Source organism: Xiphophorus maculatus, chromosome 2 (assembly GCF_002775205.1).
Source record: "Xiphophorus maculatus strain JP 163 A chromosome 2, X_maculatus-5.0-male, whole genome shotgun sequence".
Lineage (NCBI taxonomy): Eukaryota > Metazoa > Chordata > Actinopteri > Cyprinodontiformes > Poeciliidae > Xiphophorus > Xiphophorus maculatus.
The window spans coordinates 21,480,329-21,494,773 of NC_036444.1; the positions used below are offsets into that span (position 1 = coordinate 21,480,329).

The window sequence follows — 14,445 nt, forward strand, 5'->3', positions numbered from 1 at the left end:
CAGCCAGAAAATGTAATGCATATAATTATCACAATTGTACTTTTGAAAGTAATAACCTTAAACAGGTAATTAATATATTTCTCGATAAGCCCACATATCTATTAAAAATTGTTTGCAAAAGTTGCATTCTAATCTAAAATGTTTCTATTAGCTGTAAGCAGAAAATCTTCATAAATAATAAACATAAAAGCTTGAAAACATCACCTTGTAATTACTCTATATGAAGTGTTTCTGTATTGAGTTGCTGAAATAATTTACAATTTATTTAAAATGACTGTAAGCTATTAATTTAAAGCTGTATGTTTATTATTATATTAGTGTAAGGTGAACTTCTGCCCATTCAGGATTGTCCTGCATGTAGTCCTATTCATCCCCCCAATAAATTTTAACCTTGCATTATCCTCCCTACTAAAGGAATGCTTCCCCACAACATGATGCTGCCACCACCGTGTTTCACGGGGAAGGTTCACAATGGTTTTTACCATATGAAGAGTTTTTTTTGTGTTGGATAAATGGTTTGATTTTGTTCCCATCTGATACTTGCTGTGTCTCTTACATGACTTGTGGCAATCTGCAAAAGACTCGTCTCATGTTTTTTGTTTTGTTTTGTTTTTTACAGTTGTGTTGTAGTTGAGTTACCGAGCTGCGAAGTACAGTGGCTTGTAACATTCTTTCTTTTCTCAAAATATAATCATGATCCTTACACTTTGGTGGTAGAGTCATCAAACCAAGGGGCATTTCTCAAAAAATTCATCTAATTTACTCCTAGTTCCTTGGCAAACTAAAATATGGGTTTTTAATGTTGATTTTGCAGTGAAAGCCGTTTCCTCCATTTAGGGGATGCTGGTATAGGACTCACACCTCTGTTTCTCTGAAAAATGAGACTTTCCTACCAGCTTCTACCTGCATCTTAACAAGGTATTTTGCCTTTATTGTGATGTTGATACATATAATTCAAGACAAAACACATTAATCTCTGGGGCACACAACAGAACTCAGTCCTGAACATTTTGATGTGTAGAAATTTACATACTTTTTATTCTTGTTTATATCTTGAAAAGCATATGCACTGAACATAAACTCGCTTTTAAAGGTAGTAAAGATATTTCCCCAAACGGCTGTAGTTTGTCTGGTATTTTGTCAAAAAAAATAACTTTATTAATCCTAACAAATTCAGCCTCGTTATGTCTGTTTGATTTCAAACAGAGATAAAAGGCCGTCTGCCTTTTTTTTTTTGTATAGCGTTTCTGAACGCTGCTGGAAAACCGGGGCTGAATTGTTGCTACTAAGAAGCAGAAATTCAGAATTCTCACAACAAACCAGAGAACAGACCAAGAAAACACAACACTGCGACCAAAATAGAGCTAATCACGCTGATCTAAATGAGAACTCAAAGAGCATGACAGCCTTTAGATCAAACACTCCGCAAATATAAACCACATTAACTTTAGCAAACAAAATGAGAGGGGAATTCAATGATGTTTACCTCACATGTTTGATCTGTAGATTTGATAAAGTAGAAATCATTTCTGAGCCTTGGAATGCATTTCCGGCTCATGAAGAAGATGCAATTATATAAGAAATATAGTAAATTATATGTTTGTGTTTCTCTAGCCCTTTAGGATAAGAGTAATCTTAGTTTGTTATGAATGTTCCCCTGTTTCACACTTACAACCACACATCACTGTGTGATGTGAATATAAACACATTTCGTTTAACCAGATGTATATAAAAATCTTTCTTTAATATCGAACGAAAGCTACAAGAAATGTAATTTGGTTTCTGCTAACGCTAAAACATTACCCATCAGGCGCCATCATATGCAGCGTCCCTAAAACGACGTGCCAACACACCAGCATGCTGCACAGCATGCTAAATCACACACATCTCCCTCTTCCTCTCTTTCCATTTGGTTGCAGTCTGCTCTTGTTTTCTTATCAGGAGCACAGAAAATAAGATTCCTGCCCCCTGGGTATCATCATAATTCCCGACTAATCTGTGCGCTGAAAAATAAGCGCGTTATCCATCTGCAGGTCTGTTATTACCGCTGGATCCGTGTCCACGCTGTTCCTGGAACACTGCAGTGTAGGAGAAGGTTTTTGAGCTGATCTTCGAGACACACTGATGACTTTATCCCACCTCTCACAGGAAAAGATGGGACGGAGTGGGGTGGCGGAAACAGAAAAGGAAGAAAAGACTATCATATCGGAAATAGAGGTGTGTTTGTGCACGCACCAGGTGAGCGTAAGTTCTTGGAGAGGCGGGATGAGCACACATCACAGCACAAATTATAGAGTACAGGAAGGGCGCAGACAGAGGCCTGCTGCTGCATTAATGGAAAGCAAACCCAAATTATTTGTTATACTTTTAAAGTCAATTTCTTTCTGAACTGTCTTTAACCGTGTTATTTATTGCTTGTACTTGGATTAAAGCTCTTTGGGAAAAATACATAAATTTTTGTGAAGCATAAGATCACATTCGCCTTATACTTGGTTGGTATTGCTGTAGGATTTAGTCTGGGTCTAACTCTGATCAGACGGTAAATGCTGCAACCAAGATTTAGTTCTTCTTAAAATAACTAATTTGCAGCTTAGTAACATTTTTTTCCTTTGTCCGTTTCAATTATCACACATCTAAGAAAATGGTACTGTGAAGCTGGAACAACGTATAGCAATAACAATATCTTCTGTTTAAAGCATAAAAGTTGATCTTTCAACATGTTTAAGTCCTTATTATAGCTCTGCAAGCGAGAACTTGTTCACACCAAGAGCACCAAGATGTCAAAAACACAATTTAAACATATATATTTATATAAATATAACCTAAATATATATTTAGGTATATTTAATCTTTTTTGGTTAGTTTTTTTATTTATGAAAATGTTTCATCTCAATTTTGTAATAATTACATGATTATTATTCTTTAAAACAATCTTATTTGTTGCACACTTAGGTCCTGTCCAAGCAAAAAAAAAAAAAAATAAATAAATAAAATTAATTTTATTTCTAAAGTTTCTTCTAAACATAAAACAAAACAAAGTGAAAAATCATGATAGCAACTTAAGTGTAAACAATTTGACTGAAATGTCAGCTGTTACACCTTTTGTTTGAGCTCTCTAAATACAATGATTCACAAAAGACCGAACCAGGGTTATTAACATCTTAACCTTTTCACAGTTTTGTCTTTGATGAAATCATGTAGAAGATCAGAACTGACTGGACTAAAAGCAGTTAGGAGACAGCTGAATGTTTTAATTCATAACAAGCGTTATGACCGAACAAAAATGTTCGATCATTATATATTACAAAGAGATGGTGTTTGCTGGAGAGAAACGTATAAAAACACCAGTATTTCAAAAACACAGTTATTGTTAAGCAGAGAGTGATTACAGAGTAGAAAAAAATATCTTTACAGGAAATATTGTGAAAATGACTTCTCAGTTAAGTTAAATTCCTTCCCTATTGAGCTGGACACACTGTGTGACCATGACTTAATGTGACATTGGAAAACAGACATCAGGACGCTGCTATTGTGTTCCTAAAATTAGGTAACTTGTTGGTGGCGCTGCCTTCAAAAGTCCTTGGCACAGCACACAATGAAAGGTTACAGATTGTTTCGCTTGATGCCAGAATCAGCATAGGACTTGGAATGGATTGAACGAAACAGGATGGTATGGAGTCCAACCTGTACGCCCTCGGAGCTGATTGTCTCTATAGATTGCTGCTTTCTCTTCAGGAGCACAAAACCCTCATCCACAATCAAAGGCGCATTGAATGCTTATTGACGAGTTCTCAGCCGGCAGTCCTCGCAGACTGAAATCAATGACATGCCTGTTGTACAAGTTCACAGACATCAATGAGAATTGCCACCTTAAGCTGGTGTGACATGTAAAGCAATTGTTACTGCAGCTTTTTTTTCTTTTTTAAAGAAATCCGAAAAAGTAACGTTCAATTGAAATTATTTACATCATCATACTGAGCCTTGCAAAATCTAAATAGTCCTTGAATCTTTTCACATTTTGTCACATGACTTTTACAAGCATTATTGTATTTTTTTTTATTCGGATTCTTTGTGATAGTCCAGCACAAAATATTATATATTATGACGTGGGAGGGAAAATGACTTCTATTACTTCTTCTTTTTTGTTTTTTGCTAAAGATGAAAACCTGACAAGTGTGGTGTGCAAATAAATTCAGCCTTCTTTACTCTGTAGCTCCCAAATAAAATCCAGCACAGCTAGTGACCTTCAGATATAACTGAACTAGGTTATTATTAATAAGGTCCATTTATGTGTGATTTAATTTCAGCATAAATCTACTTTATTTCGTTATTTAAGCATTCAAATAAAACCTGTAATCATTTGTTTATTTAATTTGTTTTAAGTACAAGTGATCTTATTTATACAAAACCACCACACTCATGTCAGTCAGGTCAGATAATGCCTGAGAAGTTTAGCAGGTATATATATTTATGTATATATATATGTTTTTCTACAAATCTATCTAAAAATAAAACTATTCATCACAGGGCAAAAGGCAAATGTAACAATTATCAACATTTTTTCCCCTTGAATTGTATGGAGGCAGGTGCCACAGTTGCACAGGATATCCTGAGGCTGTGTTGCCTCTTGGGTGCTGTTAAGGTCACAGCTTTAGGTGCTGGTGAATGTTTTCATGGCAGCTGTTGGTGTGGGCCGCACAGTGTGCTGCCTGGGGTTGAGTGCATTGGAAAACAGACGGGTGCATCCAGCAGAGTAAGTAGTGAGAGCGCTTGTCTTTCACCCAGAGTTCCCCCCGTCATTCTCCTCTGCTGCATCCTGATGCATCGAGTTGCATGTTTCCCACCTTGAAAAGGTCATCGCTTCTACACATGTTAAAACTGATTAAACATTTTTTTTTCCCCCAACACCTACAAGCAACGCCTGGTTCACACATGAATTACCTCTGATATCTTGGAGAAAATTGAATAGCTGAGATGTCAAAGGAGATGGTTGCACACAGTGTAACGTGATGGAAATTGCATTTTACATAGCGGGCGATAATATCTTAAGTATTTTCATAGGAAAGAAAATATTTTTGTAATTCAATGGGTAAAAAATTGTGACATTACATTACTTTTATTTAATAACACACAAGAAAACATGGTGAAAATTTGTGTATTTTTTTTAACAAATTTTGAGAACTGTGTGATATTCTGCTGAAAAGTACAAATATAACTAATAAATTGAGAGAGAATTCAGCTCAGTTGGGCATGATTATAACATCTTTACTATGCATTTTATAGGTGGTTTGCCCTTTAAGCTCAGCTGTAAAGTTGGGTGTGCTCCTGACTATAAAAGTGAGTGTAAACACCATGGTAAGACTATAAGATATGCTGTCTGAAGACTTCAGAGAGAAGCCAGTAGAAGCTTATAAGTCTGGAAAGAGATTTAAGGAGATGTCAGGAGGATTTGAAATCAGCCACTCCACTGTATGGTTAATAGTCGGGAGCGTTTAAAACGAAACAAAATGTCCAGCTCTGACCATCCATACAAGTTCACTACGAAAGGAGATGTCAAGATGCTAAACGTCTGTAAACCACAAAAAGCTATGGCAATCAGAAAGAGACTAAACAAGTTTAATTTTTATGGGATGCTTACAAGAAGGAAACCTTTGCTCTTTAAGAAAAACATGAAGCCAAACAAAAGTTTTCCAGAGAAAATGTAGACAATGGCCAGCACTTCTGTGACATTGTTGTTTAGACAGAAGGGTCTAAAATGTAACTGTTTGTACACTTAGAGGAAGTAGTTGGCATAATCGTAACAATGCATTTCACAAAATATAAACAAGAAAAACATCATATTAGCTGTGAAACATTGTCATGTTCTGGCCAGCAAAGCACCGCAAACCATGGAACTTCCACCTCCATGCTTCACAGTTTGCTTGAGTTTTTGCTCCTGGGGTATTACATTTGGTTTATGTCAAACATGTATTTTCCAAATAAAAAAATAAATTATCACTCATCTATCTTCTGTGTTAGAGTGCAAAGGGTTTGTCCTCACAGGACAATATGTTGTCAGTTTTTAGTTATTTTTCAATTTTCCTATACAGACAGTTAAAGTATTTAGCTTCTTGGTACCACAAAAAAAAGCTTATAATGTTCTGATGCAAACATCATGCCATCTTAACTGTACCGAAAGTTTAAAAAAGATCAAAGTGTCTGCTGTGTTAAGAAGTGCATCAACAAAATAATTTTTTTTGCAGTCAGTGCTTGTGAGACTGAATCTGAGTAAGGGGGTTGAAGATTCAAAGTATGGTTTATCAATTCATTAATTCACTTAAAGCCGTCGTTACATGTGTCATCATGCTGTGTAAGCTACACCGTTCTATTTTTAGTCCTGGTCATGTTCCCACATGAATTAAAGATTCACATCTCCTCAATAATTCACTGTCACTGAGAAAGATCTTTTAGTCGCCTTCCCACTCTCAGGTTGCGCTGTGCTTTGAAGCGCCCACCTGTGCACCTGCGTTTTCATGCTGGGCCGATTCCTGTCGGCGTTGTCATGAGAGAGCCTGGCTCCCCCAGTGATTGATTCATAAAAGGCCCCCCCATTTAATTACTCCCAAAATCAGGTTGCACTGATACATGGGAGATGAGTTTGCTTTATAGTGGCAGTATGAGATCAGATCTGAGCCGCCGCATCAAATAACAAACCCCCAACCCGCACCACCATCCCTGCCTCTCATATCGTCACGGCTGCTCGTTCAGCTGAATAGGATTTCAAGTCTTCAGGGCTGTGAGCAAAGAGATTTCCACCCACCCTGTGTGTCAAGTTGTGTCAGAGCAGGTCTAATAAACTTGTTTATGTTTTAAACACTGTGGGATCATTCTGAGTAATCCCCGCAGAAAAATAAACACGGCAATAACGGTCTCTTATTAAATCTCTGGCTTTATTGGCATGATTTCCTACTTATTTACAAGATTAACATAATATATACTGAAGCGTCCACTAACTTGCGATGCTCCCATTTGTTCTGCTTCTGCCAGAGGTATTGATTAGGCCCAAGCACCGAAAGGCACCGCAAAGACCTGTTGAGACGCAAGCAATCATTAAACTTCTCCTGATGAATTACTTGATGTTTGATGGGGACTTGAGATTGGGTACAATAAATTTGGCTTTAGGGACTTAACACCGCGTGAAAATGTTAGTATTCAACGGACAGTTAAAATGGTCATATCAAAATGACTGTATCAACTTCAAAACCATGTCACATAAGTAGATTTACAACGCGTGGTGTTGAAAATGTTGATGGTTTACTGGAGCAAATGGCCATATCTCACCAAGATAGAAAATGTTGCTCTTCATACAGTATATCTATGTCTGCTTTTTGTGGGGGACGAAAAGTAAATCTACTGCAACCCCATAGAAGAATTCAAACAATCAGCTTGTGACTTGCAAAATCTGGCCTACATCTATATAACTTTTCTAGACCTCCAACAGTGACTCTTTGCATGAGCCATATTCCAAAACTCGCAGAAAATCAGCCACTTATGATTAAACAAAACAGTTTGCAAAAAATATACATGCTGCATTTGAACAAATTACTCCTAGAGGTTCAAGCTAATCAAATTGAAAGCCAGTCATTATGTCCCTAAGGCATGGTGATTAAAAGTCATCCAAGGTTTTGTTTTTCATACAGGTATGTGGGTGTGGCTAAGGCTCAAACTTTATACCTTTTGTTTGAATAGAAACTTGATGTCGGCTCATCCATGCCTTGTAGCAGCGCAGTCAACCAATATGGCACCAGGTTTCCCTGTGAAGCTGTCCCAAAATTAGACAGATCATAAATTCTTAGGTGGAATAATTAAAAGTAAACTGTGTATCAATTTGATAGCCCTTTGAATCACTCAGTACACATTAAGGATCTCTCAGTTGCAAAACGGTTGATGACTCCTTCCCTATAGGAAGACGGCCATTTTGGATGACAGTCTTTTCTAATTCTTGCCACAAAACAGGATGTTGACGTGAGACTAAGACGCCACCTACTGGCTGCACCTAAGTTTGGTACACCTGGCTGTGAACGCACTTTGGAGGGTCGCCAAGATGGAGGGCCCATTTAAAATGACCTCCAACGTTAATTGTCTTTCTAATTAATAAACTAAACAAAAACCTAACTTGGTTCACAATTATTTTCTCTTAGAACTTTTCTGTTGATGCTAAATGAAAATAATTTTATTTCTTCAAAAGTAAATTGTCTGATTTTAAACCACATCTTGTGAGTGGTTGAACAAAATCCAACTTCTTTGTTGATTAAGGGCTTACACTAACCCATTTGGGATTATTAACAAATAAAAATGTCACTTGTGTTTACACTACAAGCTGTTTTTGTAATAACTTGATCAGTTGGATTTATGTTTAATGTAGAGAGTGTATGTGTGCATGTGTGGAGGACAAGACAGCAGGAGCTAGAGTCCATTTGAGAAAAATCTAGACATTTTTAAAACACAGGACTTTGCAAAATTAGAGCACAGATTTTAGCTGAAGATAATACTTCCAGTTATAAAGCAAGTTCAAACGCATATTTTTGAGCGTCACCGTGTGAGTAAATAAATAAATGAATGAATAAGCCTTTAATGTTCCTTATTTGAGCCCCATTAACTGAGCTGATGGACCAAACGATGGGGCTGCTTCAACACAAGCAGCTAAAGGACACACCAGATGATTAATGACATCTGGGCAGGTGGAAAGAATTATGGGCTGCAAGTTGAAAGGACACAAGAAGGAGACAGGCTTGGTGTCTATCAATATAAAATACAGACTCAATTCAAATAGTTCTTGTACATTTTATTATGTTTCATTTATTGCTGAGCTAAATCATCTTTGTCAATTTTCCAGGGACACACAAGGGGAAAAATAATTTCGCGTTGCGCTTCACCTTCACAGTAACTTTACTGAACGTAGCTCCAAGGTGCAACTCTTTTCCTCAGATTACGAGTTGAGTCTAGAGTTACCTTGCCCAGCTTCAGAACCCATGGAGATGAAGTACCTCTGAAGAGCTGTTAACTGACCTAATTCTCCTATTTAATCTGCATGTCTCTTCAAGAGGCACAGCTTGCCTTTCAGGCAGAAGCTGCTCAATCGCTCTTGCTTAATAGATGAAGAAAACAACTGTCCTGGAGACCAATGTGTATCTTAACCTTCGAGGTCAGGCTGTACATTTGAGAACAATGTCCAGCACCGGCAGATTTTCTGCAAAAAAGGGAAAAAAAAGTCCAGCATCTAGCCAGGAAGGACTTCTTCCCCCTCCTCTTTTTGGTTTAACATCTTCTATCTCTGCTGGCCGGTTTTTCTTGTTCTCTAGCACTTCACAGCTTCACTCCTTGATATGCAATTTCAGAAGACTGCTCCTGATTCCCATTTTCTCCCCAGTCCATTGTACCACAAGCAAACAGCACCTCTGTTCATCCAATGCTGTATTATGCCCCAGCTCCCTGGTTTCCCCAACAAGACTCTTTGATGTCAAATTGACACTTTAGTGAACAGCTCTTCATGGATTTGAGATTGCCTGGCAACTGCAGAAAACCCACTTCTTACGACTTCGTTAGGTCGAGGAGCGGCTGGTAGGGGACAACAGTCTGGATGGTAAAGCGGAAGAGTTGTGATGATATTAATAATAATGGTGATGCGGCTTTCTGTTTGGCTTGCCTGAAGGCAGCGGAGTAAAATTAAAGCCCAGAAAATCGGATTACAAACTCCCTAGGGGCGGGATGCCCAGTAGCCAGCTGATGAACGCTCATCTACTCTTAGCCGTACCGGGTGCTGCGAGGGTCGCTGTTGGCTGGGAGGCCAATTTGTTAACAGTTATTGCTCGTTAGTGCAACTTCCTGCACATGAAAGGGGGATCCAGAGCGGAGACAATAACCAAGGTCTATTGTCTTGCAATTATCACAGTTTGAGGGCTGGCGGTGGTTGATGCGTTGCCTCTCAATTCTCCGGGTTTACTGATTGCCAATTTACTCCAAGAACCCCCATCTCCTCCATTAGCGACGTCACCTGTGGTACTTGTGTTATAAATGTGCAACAAATTATTTCTCATTTGTTGCCGCAAGTTGTCAACTTGCGCTGCTGTTGGTAGAGAGTTGCGGACTGCAGTAAAAACTACATGATATCGAAATATTTTTAAATATTCAGGAAGGTCAGAGTGTTCAACCTGCTTGTTGCAAGTTGGGCTGGAAGAAGTAATTTTTTTTTTCTTTTTTTCGAGTTTCTATTTTTGTCATCAAAGAGAAAATGTCATATTCTACAGCAGAATATTCTATTGTTTCTGCATTAGATCGAGGTATTTTGCAGAACCATGGCTTTTTTTATTTTTATTTTACCTTGATTAATGCAGGTTAGTTATGACACAAGGTACCGTTTTCAAGAGACACCTGTTTTAAGTATATATACCAAACAACATGTTGAAATGGACTGTAGTCAGTACATTTCATACAACATAGAAAGAAACAGTCCAAGGCTGAGGGACAAGTATGTTTACACAACAGATAGCTCTAGTGGAGTTGTTAGAAATGATTGAGGCAACAGTATTTCTTGTTATTTCTTTAAGATAACATCTCTCAAGTTAAAATATTGCGGAATTTATGCTTATATTTTCTTTAAAAGTGCAAAAATATTCAATGATTTTTGAAAAATTGTTCTAAAATAGCATAAATGACTGCTTTTATCAAATGAGAAGTGCAGCAGTACAATATTTTCTGAGCATGTTTGAGAAAATGGTGTTAGTGCATTTCAGTTTATTGTTTTTTTTTTTTACTTTTTACATCATGTTGTCATGAAAGTAGACATAGTTTACATAGTGCGAGAAATTATGTCTTTTTTTAATATAATATTGACAGCTATATTCTTGAAGCGCAATCCGGTTTTTCTGTGAAAAATAGAGTAACTACCAGAGACCGGCTGTTCTCATTACAGCCATGTTACACAAACACTGTGTTGCTCACCAAAACAAAAACATTCTGCTGGAAAGTTATTCAGGAAAAAACAACTTCTTACGACTTCGTTAGGTCAAGGAGCGGCTGGTAGGGGACGACAGTCTGGACATATGCCAAACTGTTGGCATATGTGTACAATATAGAAACAATGCTGATCAAAACTGACAGAAAATTACTACTTAATTCAATTAGGTAGAAAATTACAACTTAATTGAATGCTGTCTTATCTTTAGTTTGCTGAATTGTAATTCTAGTCAGAAGGAGTCTTTTGCTATTATGGTGAGTAACATGTAGACTGGGATTGTCACAGAGAACTTTATCATTCTTGGCTATGGTGCTGGTCTGATAGGTTTCCAAAATGCTGCTTTGAAGCTTTTCTATCTTCCTATTGAAAAATCACCTTATAAATACTCACCATGTCAACTCATCTCTGAGTTGAAAACGTGATTATTGGTCCCTTCTTTTCGAAATATCAATGTAGTAAGAAATGATAAACCTATTTAGATGTATGACGTCATTCTTGGATAGATTGACTTTAAATTAATTTTTAGAAAATTGTGATTTTCTTTTTTTCTCTCCAAGGCACTCCTTGGGATTCCATAGTTCAGAGTGATGTCAGCCCACCCAAGAGCTCTCGTCTTATTTGGCCAGCATGTTTTAGAGCTTCTATTGATTTCCAGGAGGAATGATTGAAATAAAAGCCAGTCATTCTAACTTTTTAGGGAAAAAAAGTAAGGACAAAAAAAGAAAATCAGATATTGGATTTGGTCTAAAAAATATGGGAATTTATTTTTAAGCCATGTCGCCCAGTCGTAAGTTAAATATTTAAAGATAGAAAACGTAAACATTGGAAAATCTACATGTTGAACAAGCTAACCTTTTTTTCAACATAATTTATTATTATTTTTTTTTTATTACAAACTTTAGTAAGGAGTAGGAGCTTTTCTGCCAGAGCATGCTGCCTCAGTAGTATCTGTGCTTCTCACACAAAGGAGCTTATTGTGCCTCGGTATTAATGAAGCATCGCTCCTTCAAGCGCCTCCTTCTCTCTCAGACTCCTCCCCTGCGCCCACCTTCCTCATGAATATCCCAGCGGTCTCCTTCAATATTCATCACCTTGTATCAGCGTGGTAATGTGCGCCGAGACTGAGAGGGGAATAAGAAAGAGGGGCGAGGGGGGAGTGTCTGCGTGAACGGGAGTCACAACTCTGGTGTGCGATCGTCTGAGTCTGAGGGTAAAACAAGGAGAACGAGCAGACGCGGCTGCTGCTACTTGTGTCGTCCGCTGAAGCCGCGGTGACGCTCGCCACGTCTGAGCCCCTCTCCTGTTGGACTCAGCCGGAGCTCTCTGCCGCTCTGAGCTGCCGCTGGCTCTTGAGTGTGCGAGTCTGTGAATGGGATGCCGCGAAGATGTGCTCGCTGAGGGGTGACTGATGAGAACCGGAGCTCCGGTGTGGATGGTGACCCCCCTGTGTCCGTGCCACCGCTACTCGGGGAGATTTGGGCGCCTGGCGTTTCCACGACGACTATAATGGGCTGCAATCTGTGCACTTTACAGAAGCGAGAGGAACACTACAAGCTGCTGTATGAGATTGCACAGGTGAGTGAGTGCTGGCACGGCAGACCCTGGCATTAATTCTGCATGTGGGTTTATGTAATTCCTGGTGCATGCTGAGACGAGAGCACTTCTACTCTGCAGCCCTGGTGTTGGTGTTTCAGGTAAAAAAAAAAAAAAAAAAAGAAGTGCAGGTAAAGATTGGGAAGAGGGATTAATGTAGAAAATGAAAGTGATGTAGAATAATGGAGAGGTGGTTCTTACTCAACAGCAGAGTATGTTTTGAGTAATGAGTAGTTGCTTAGAGAGCAGCCAGTGTGCAGCCCATTCATCCTGCCAGATGAGCTGTGCTGAGAGCAACTTTTTTTTTTAATTTTTATGGAATAGCGTTGGTACCTGGGTGCTACTATTTTGGGTTTATGGGTTTGTAACCATTTATGTCTTAGAGATTGTTCATAATAAATTAAAATAACATGTCTTTTCCAAAGATATTTCTCACTCCTGTTTAAGGATCCAAACAGACTTTTGTTTTGATTTCTTTGAAAACCAGTTAAATTAAATTCAATAAGACTTCAAATCAGAATTTGATGTTGTAGTACATTTTGTTCTTAAAGCTTCTTCAAAAACTCATCTTGGATGGTTATGTTTGTGGGCAGTGCCAACAAACACCAAAGGATCCTGACTTTGTCGAGAAGAAGCAGTGCAGTCTGCTCCCTCCCTGTTTGTTTGCTGTTGTTTCTCCAGTCCGTTGTCCATCTATTTATGCTCATCTACCACCTCTACTTCTTTTCCCATGATGGAAATTGTCTTTGATGTGTTCTCTCTTATCCTAAAACCCACAGTCACATAAAGACCACCTGGTCAAACACAAAACCCTTCAATCTTGACAAACAAAATTGATCTCGTATGAAAACAAATCAATTTTTTCCCCCTCTTTACTTGTTCACTACCCAATACCAAGGATGCAGAGGGTGCCATCTCACTGATAGAAGCAGCGGCAAGTAGCTAAACAAGTACTCATGCCACCATCTCCAGTATATCCACTAGCCCTCTTTCTATGACAGGCTAATAACTGTGAGACTGTGGGTCTCTTGCAAGTGGAGTAGCACTCGTCCCCTCCCCTCTGGTAGTGACTGCCTTCACGCCGCTGTGATCACAGCCTCATTAGCCGTTTTATGCAACCATCCTGTGCATTAATTAGACGTGAAATGTCTCTCTTTACCCTTGTGAAGTGACAGGGTGAGATGACGCGGGGGAGGCAAACCCGTTAGCTTTAACCGCTGCCCGTACCTTTTAGCTCATGTGCAACTTGAGACGCTATCAAACTCTGTTGATGCACATTGTCAAGTTGATTCTGTCCTGCATTAATGACTGGGGGAAAAAAAGAAAAGGGAATAAAACCTGTCAAGTACGTTGCAGTGAGTCGGTAGTGACTGCAGCTGCTGCCTTCCATCTAAAAACGCATAAAAATAGGGACTTTTTGATGCCTCTTAGGGTTTTTGTCCTTTTCTTTGCTTGACTAGTTAAGAGATAGTCTCGACATGTTTTGCTCACGGTTCAGAGGAGGAAATCCGTATTTGCATAGCGGGGCCGGTCTCTTGGGCACGGTCGACTCTTGACAAGAGCTCTCTGGCTCGTCTGTCCACCCACTATTTTACTGAGCTTGTTCAGGCACGAGCTGCAACATCAGCACCTACTTTTTGATCACCAGTGTGGGAGGCAAGGCAGGAAGGTTATAGAGTGTGGAGGATAAAGACACGGATGGGAATAGCAGGCCATTAAACATGCAGAGTCTAAGGGAAATTAAGAAAGGCAGAAGGAACAAGTGAAATATCATCTGCATGGGGAAGGTATGGAGATTAAGACAGAAGATGTAACACGTTGTATCTTGTGAAATAAACAGCCTTGCACTCGTACAT

At 38.8% G+C, this 14,445-nt stretch overlaps 1 protein-coding gene across 1 annotated transcript in view; it reads left to right on the forward strand.

Annotated features, from left to right (window-relative positions):
* The first annotated feature begins 12,153 nt into the window (after nucleotides 1-12,153).
* LOC102237590 (PDZ domain-containing RING finger protein 4) overlaps nucleotides 12,154-14,445 on the forward strand; it is a 60,848-nt gene continuing 58,556 nt past the window's right edge. Inside the window, exon 1 of the mRNA XM_005796328.2 lies at nucleotides 12,154-12,571. Coding sequence (XP_005796385.1) covers nucleotides 12,503-12,571 — 69 coding nt within the window. The 5' untranslated portion in view covers nucleotides 12,154-12,502. The remainder of the gene's footprint in view (nucleotides 12,572-14,445) is intronic.